This window comes from Gavialis gangeticus, unplaced genomic scaffold (genome assembly GCF_001723915.1).
Source record: "Gavialis gangeticus isolate Ggan-Ray unplaced genomic scaffold, GavGan_comp1, whole genome shotgun sequence".
Taxonomy (NCBI): Eukaryota; Metazoa; Chordata; order Crocodylia; family Gavialidae; genus Gavialis; species Gavialis gangeticus.
In genome coordinates this window covers 255,597,694-255,605,152 of record NW_017729032.1, presented here as the reverse complement: position 1 = coordinate 255,605,152, position 7,459 = coordinate 255,597,694, and the positions used below count along the sequence as shown (strand labels likewise).

At 46.3% G+C, this 7,459-nt stretch overlaps 1 protein-coding gene across 1 annotated transcript in view; it reads left to right on the top strand.

Annotated features, from left to right (window-relative positions):
* TMPRSS7 (transmembrane protease, serine 7) overlaps positions 1–7,459 on the top strand; it is a 63,534-nt gene that overhangs the window by 45,830 nt on the left and 10,245 nt on the right. Inside the window, exons 14-16 of the mRNA XM_019523912.1 lie at positions 518–634; positions 6,200–6,380; positions 6,892–7,160. Coding sequence (XP_019379457.1) covers positions 518–634; positions 6,200–6,380; positions 6,892–7,160 — 567 coding nt within the window. The remainder of the gene's footprint in view (positions 1–517; positions 635–6,199; positions 6,381–6,891; positions 7,161–7,459) is intronic.

The window sequence follows — 7,459 nt, the reverse complement described above, 5'->3', positions numbered from 1 at the left end:
TCCCCCTGGGTTGCTATTCCCCCCCCCCCCCCCCCACCTTGCCCCCCCTGCTCTCCAGCTCTTGAACTTCAGTGGAGGATTGAATGTGGCTCCTAGGCTGAGTAACTCTGGCCACCCCCAAACTATAGTCAAGATGACCTGGACATGGGAAATGCAAGGGCAGCTTATTTGAAATTATTCTAGGTGCTTTTCTTTGTCTAAGCTGTACTTCCTATAATAAATATTCTTATGTAATTGCCACTTTATGCGGCCTTATAAAGGTTTGGTCCAAGTTTTGTTGGTTGATTAGGACAGAGAGGCGAAGGGACAGCGTAATGTAGCTGGTTTGGTCAAAGGTGTAGTAAAGATGCAGTTATAGTTGCTCAGTAGAGGGAACCATTTTAAATACTGTGAGGTTAAAAGCAATGTTATCCAGTAGAAGCTTTTGTGTCCTTAGAAAAAAGAGCTCAGAGGGCAAGGATCTACCTTTTCAGGTGTAGACAACTCATTAATCATAGAGCCTTTTTTGGTTTTGCAGGTATTCCTTGTACCAAGTATACTTTTAAGTGCAGCAATAACATTTGCATTAGAAAGCGAAATGCAAAATGTGATGGGACAGTGGATTGTATTGATCAAAGTGATGAAAACAACTGCAGTAAGTATCTCTCTCTAACCTTAAACTTCATGCATCAGGTTTTGCATTTAAATTACACTGCTCTCCTTTCCCATTTAGGGTGCATCCCCACATGCAGAGACATGCGTTTCCAGGGGCACCAAAATAACCGCACCCTTGTGCCCCAGGGCATGCTCTAGTGCATGCCAAATTGGGGCCATTAGTGGGGTAGGGAAGGGAAGGGAAGGCTGGGGCCAGCACCTATGCTGGCCTCAGTAGCCTTCCCTAAGGTCCTGGAGGCCTCCCAGGGCAGCAGTGGCACTGATCTGGCCACACAAATCCTGGCCAACAGCCAAAGTGTGGCTCTGGACAGTCAGGCTCCATTTCTGGCAGTGCACGCTGTTGCGTGCACCACACCACTTTTTGTGGCAGTTTTTAAAACTGGGACATCCCAGTATCAAATTTTGACAATGTGCTGCAAATTTGCAGTGTGGCACACAATTGCATGTGTGTGGTTTGTGGTGCCACAAACAGGTTTGAGGTGCCATGAACTACAAATATGTACTCATCAGGATATGCCTTTCATGTGTATATACTTTCTTCTCATTGCTATGTGTGTCCACAGAGGATTAATGTCTTGATGGGACTGAGAAGTGTTGTGACTGTGATACCAGTGAGCTAATGCATAAAGATCAGTGCATACTTGGTATGATGCTTTTATCAAAAGTTTTTCTTTTGGGGAGCTGTAACTCAACCTACATTTCTGTTTCAAGCCTCATATTTTAAAAGAGTTATAGGCAAGCACCAGAGGATAAGGGTTAGTTCAACAGTGATGTTTAGTAGTTAATCAATTAATTTGCAAATCTTCTCACAAATCCTAGTATTCTTATGTCTTGCTGAAACTGCTGGTTGGATACCAGAATCATGATTTGGGTCTTTATGATTTTTAAACTTGTGTGCCCCCTGCCCTGCTCCTAGCCCTCTTCCTCAGTGAATGTGACCATGCTGCCAACTGCTGTTGCTTTATAATAAGTGAGATTTATTGCCTGCAAAACTGCAGGCCCCAGCTGATCCTTGGATCTCTGGTTGTGTGCTGTACAAACATGTGGTGAGAAGTGGTCCTTGCCCTGAAGAGCTTCTATTCTGATGGGAAGCATGAGGGTGAGTTTATCACATGGGAGCTGAGAATTAGATTAGCTAGCACTCATTTTACATAGGGACCAGCAACCAAATTTCCATGACATAGTAAAAGCCTATGGTCTTCATCTATATGTGCCAAGGTATTAACAAATAAAACTGTTTACCAGGAGTGTGAAAAATCTAGCTGATACAGCTTTGCTAAAAAATACCTGAGTGCAGATACAACTGTGCCAGACATGGTACCATGGCATGTCTCTAGCTCAGGGGTGGGCAAAATCTGGCCTGTGGGCTGGTTCCAACCTGCCCAGAGATTCTGTTTAGCCTGTGGCAGGTCCCTTGGCCCTGCCAAGCCCAGGCACAGTGGGGCAGCTTGGGTTATGGTGCATGCAACCAGTCCTGCTGCCCCCAGGCATGTGGCAGACAGGGGCGCCATGGCAGGCAGGGGGTGGCTTCCAGGTAGCCCCCACAGTAGTGGCTCACTCTCCCCATCTGCTGCTGCCAGTCTGTCTGAATTATGCTACCAAATATGACCCTGCTGCTCAAGCACCCTAGCCCATCTGCCCTACACTCACTGCCGGGGGCACCCGACAGAGTGGGTGAGTGGACATGGTCTCTATGGAGAGTGGCTTGGGATCCCAGCAGGCAGGGAGTGCTCGGTTGGCCTGGTGAGATGGGATGGGGCCATGGGTGGGCAGAGAGTGGTGTCCAGGAGAGGAACAGGTGAGTGGGTCTAGGGCCGGGATGACTGGGCAGTGACAGTGTGGGGCTGGGGCCCAGGCTAGACGTGTGATCCACTTTCTGCACGTCCCTGCAACAGGCACTGGTTCCAAGGGCAGGGACAGGCAGGAAGCAGATTTCTTGCTTTGCTCCAGGCCCTGGCTCCCATGCTGTCACTGGCCCACAATCCCAGCACTAGCCCCAGCCCTGCCACCCATCACACTCTTGGACACTTATCCCTGCCCATCTGTGGCCCCATCCCATCCACCCAGTCAAGTATGTCTTGCCTGTGAGGTTCCTGGGATGGTTTCTCCACTCACCTGTTCCATCTAGTAAGCCCAGCAGTGGGTGCAGGACAGATGGACCTGAGGCCAGATAGGATCAATTGTCATGGGTTTCCTGCACCCCTGGCCCACAACAGCTCACCAAAACTCCTTAAGTGACCTGCCAAAGAATTGCCCACCCTGCTTTAGCTGTTGCACACAGTGTCTCCCCTGGAGGACTATGCTGGGAGAGATGGTAGGGTAGACAAGCCTTTAGTCCCTGCTAAACATGGCTGGATTCAGACTGGCCAGCATACTCGTGAGATTGTGTAGCTCACTGGCAATAGCTTGAAGTGTCTTGTCCCCCATGTATACCAGAGTTAGGTTCTTGAGAATGAGACCTTGCTTTCTGGAAAGTTAAGTTTTATTACCTCAAATATTCTGATCCCTTATGTGGCTCAGCCTTTGGACAGAGAAACAATGTGCAATATCAGTGTAATGCATATGTTTGGAAGTGGCAATGCAATGCTGGTTATCAGGTTTCTGTTGTTTCTGTAACTTGGGGACACCCAAGGGTGTGCCCTATTCTCGATTGGATGGGATGAGTAGGCAGGAAGGGGTGCTGTGAGAGGGATGCAGATCCCTCTTTTCTCTATAGAGTTAGCTCAAGCCCAAAGTTCTTAACTATATACAGTGTATTGAGTTATAATGTACATAATCATAAAACAAAATATCATATACATATACTTACACAGTGAACATTAACCAACAACCAAGTTCAAACCCTAAATATCTACCCATCACAATAAAGGAATTTCAGCAGCATCAACACAATACAACATCACAATACAACATTTCAATTACAAAATATAAGGCGCAAACAGGAACAATCTTAATAACACCAACTCCTTAATATAGTCCCTGACCCATGGCAAGAGAGAGTCCTCCTTCCAATGGGGTCCCTTGGGGGGTGTCCAGGAAGCACCAGGGGTCCCTCCCCTTAGGGCCTTGAGTAGGTAGAGGGCTGCTCACCCAGCCCCTTCTCTGGGTTTGCCAACACCAAATGTCTTTCCCCTGAGGGACCCAAGACCCAGTGACTCACTCCCTCAGGTGGCGGGGGTCAGGGCGCAGCTCAATGAGGTCTCCTCTGCTGGAGCACCTCTCCAGGCCTCTCCCAAATGACTGGGCTCCTCCCCATCCTGTGCCCTGCTCAGCACCTGTCAGCTTCTGCACCACTGCTGCTTGCTCCTGGGTGCTGGGACTCATGCTCCAGCACTACTATTTCCCTGTGCCCTGGCTTCAGCACCGAGGGCTCTTTTAGGACAGGCTGGGCCCTTCAGGCTCCAGCCAGCTGTCCTCATGCGGGGTGGCTAACCCAAGCAGCCTCCACTGCTCCCTGGCTCCCAAGAATTGGGCCCGTGTGCCACCCTGTGCACCATGAGACCTGGCTGCCTGCCGGGAGATGGGGCTTGCACTGCTCCATGCACTGTGTGGCCCGCTGGCCCTGCTGGGGTTGCAGGCTCAAGCCATCCTTGCAGCTCCCAAAGCCTGGGGTCCATGCACTGAACAGCTCACCGTGATGGGCCCAAGCGATCTCACACCGCTGTCAGGGCTGGGTCTTGGTGCACTGTCTTTGTGTGCCATCAACAGCCGGAGCAGTCTCACACTGCTCCCAAGGCTGCTCCTCCAGTGGCAGGTTCAGGAGCCTTGGCCTATTGCCCACTGGGGGAGAGCTTCCTAGCTTTTCTTGGCTCCGCTCTTCTTGAGTCCCTCACCGCATCTGCCCCCTGTGCTGGGCACACAGCTCCTTTTATACGCTCCAGGTCTCCGCCCCTGAAGTCTTCCGGACCTGACAGTTTGCAGTCTTCAATCAGGTCTAAGAGAGCTCTTCTACCCCTCCCCTCAGGAAAGGGGCATGCCTTTATTTCTCTTGCTGCCTCCTGATTGGTGGATGGGCTCCACCAATCAAAACAGCAGGATCTCAAGCCTGGGACTCAACCTAAGCTCTTTGCCTGCTACATTTCTCTCTGGTTCTGGGTTCAGTATGGTCTAGCAGTTACACATAGCATCATCAAAGTTGCTATTGAGCCCAGTTTGTACAGACAACTCCAATATCTATGAATGTGAAAGCATGAACCTGTATCATCTTAGGTAAAGAACCAGAGCTCTTGAACTGTAAATAGTGCCAGATTCACCACTTACTCCTACATGTGATTAAGCTAGTAAGGATCACGAAAAAGGGATACTACATGTGTAACAGGTTCTATCTGAATAATGGCAGAAAAATGGATGAGACTTTGCTCTGTTGTTCTTAAACTAAGAATGGATACTGATTTACACCAATGTAAACTACCTTTACACCAGCAAAAAAGAGGAGTAAACCCATGGAACTAAGGAAAAAGTATCAGCCAAAAATATGCTGGCTTAGATGTCATGTGTCCATGGCTACCAGAGGAAATTTGTTTGCTCAGTCCAAATAGTGTATTATTTCCTCCTTCTATCTAATACTGCATTTGAGCTTACTGTGGCTACTACTCCAGGATAACTGTTTATCTGTCCATTCCTTATGCTGGTGTAATTTACATACATGTACAAAAACCATGTAGATTACACTGTTTCACATCCTTAAGTTTTAGTCCCAGTTGTTTCTGAAATGAGCTTGAGGAAGTTCCTGTTGAGGGATCTCTCTCCCTTACCTGCTAAATTTCTGGATGATATTTTTGTGTAATAAAACTGTAGCAGGGAGTGAAAATCATGGTGCCAGCAATTTGTGAGTTAACAACACTGAAATTTCAGGCTCTGGGTTTACTTCAAATCATTGGGCCCAAATGATTAAGTATCCAAATCATGCAGCTTTAACTGTCAATGATTCATTTTTTGAATATATTGGAGCAAGAATTAAAGTATAGTGATGCTGAACTGTTTTTTTTTCTCTCCAGAGGCATCATTTTAGTTCAGGGGTTGAAGCACTTGAATGGGTATGAGGGTTTTATATTTTTCTCTCTGTTTTATATATTTAGTGAATCCTTCCAACATTGAAATAAGGATGCTTCATGGACATCAAATTAGGCCACAGAAGATAAAGGCTTAGAATTTGAAGTGAATTAACATGAACTTTTAAGCACATGAGCTGCTCCTGACCCAACTCCAGCATGGGCACTTTTGTTCCAGACCAAGTATGGCCACATGGAGTTTGATCAAGGGCAACTGTGTGCGAGTGACTTGCCCATAGTCTGTGCCAGAACTGTGAAAAGAACCTGGATTTCCCACACTTCCATGCCAATGTACTAACCTCATTTTTGGTTCCCAAGTAGTGATAAAACAAATCTAAGACTTCTGCCTCCTTTGAAAGGTTTTCAGTAAAAGCATTCATAATGTTTTTAAAGGGTGGGGGATTTTTTTTCTTTCTCTGCTTATAGAAGGCAGCCTAACCCATGATCACTGTGATAGCACTAGAAATAAAATAAGCCTAAACATTCTCTTTCAGGCTGTGGCAGCAGCAGAAGCAGTCATGTCCATGTCCATCGAATCATAGGAGGCGCTGACACAGAAGAAGGTGAATGGCCTTGGCAAGTCGGTCTCCATTTTGTGGGAGTTCCTCATTGTGGGGCTTCAGTGATAGCAAGGGAATGGCTTGTGTCTGCAGCTCATTGTTTTCAGGGGACCAGGTAAATAATGATTTCTACTTAATGCACTCAAACTGTTCTTAGCACCTCTGCATGTGGTGGTAATGTAGCACCCAATGGTTTAATTGCATCCTCTGATATCATTTCACTTCATTTAACTCTGAAAATTAAATGACCTGTTTCAGCCAACATAATATTAGAGAAAATATTTCTTTTTTATATCTTAATTCACATATGTAGAAAAACTTTACTTTTTCCCCTGGGTTCAAGCTTTTCAAAACATCTTTAAACACAGACCCCTGGGAAGTTTAACTTTGAAATACAAGCAAGCATCTATTGGGTAGTATTGGTGACTCCTGCCAACAGCAGTAGGCAAGATGATATGACAAATTAAAAAAAAGTTTTATAGGCTGTCATGCAGCCTCTTCTTTGGTTCCCTCCTGCTCGAAGTCCATTGTCTTTTTTAACGTGTTGGTTTTACCATTGTGCTATGGACGTGTTCCCTAAAAAGTTATCCTAAATGTCAATGGTGTATTGCTCTCTTCTCAATTAGATTATCTGATCCTAGAGCTTGGACTGCACACTTGGGGATGCGCACTCAAGGGAAGGCCAAGTTTATGTCTTCAGTCAGACGAATCATTGTCCATGAATACTACAACAGCAGAAACTATGACTATGATATTGCACTGCTACAGTTAAGCATACCTTGGCCTGACACACTGAGACATGTCATTCAGCCCATCTGCATACCTCCTCTTTCACATAAAGCACATGGGGGTGAGAAGTGCTGGGTTACAGGTTGGGGCCAAAGGCAAGAGGCAGGTGAGCTCCACTTGTTAGGCCTTATTTAGCTCTGTGTATAAGCAGCAGCATCTCTGTTCTCTTGAGTAAAGTTGCAGTGGCTCTGAATTTGACTTGTATCTAGAATTAGTTGCCACTGTTTATTGTGGTAAAGAAGTCCAGGCTCAAATTCTCCTTTGCATGCTCTATTCTTCCTACTTGGTTAATGCAGTGATAGTGTAACCTTTTAACTACTCATTTGTGAGAGCAGTTGTAATAGTCTCTGTACTGAATTCAGAAATGGAGAAGATAGCTCTCTTCTAGCTTGTTAGCAGTTTATA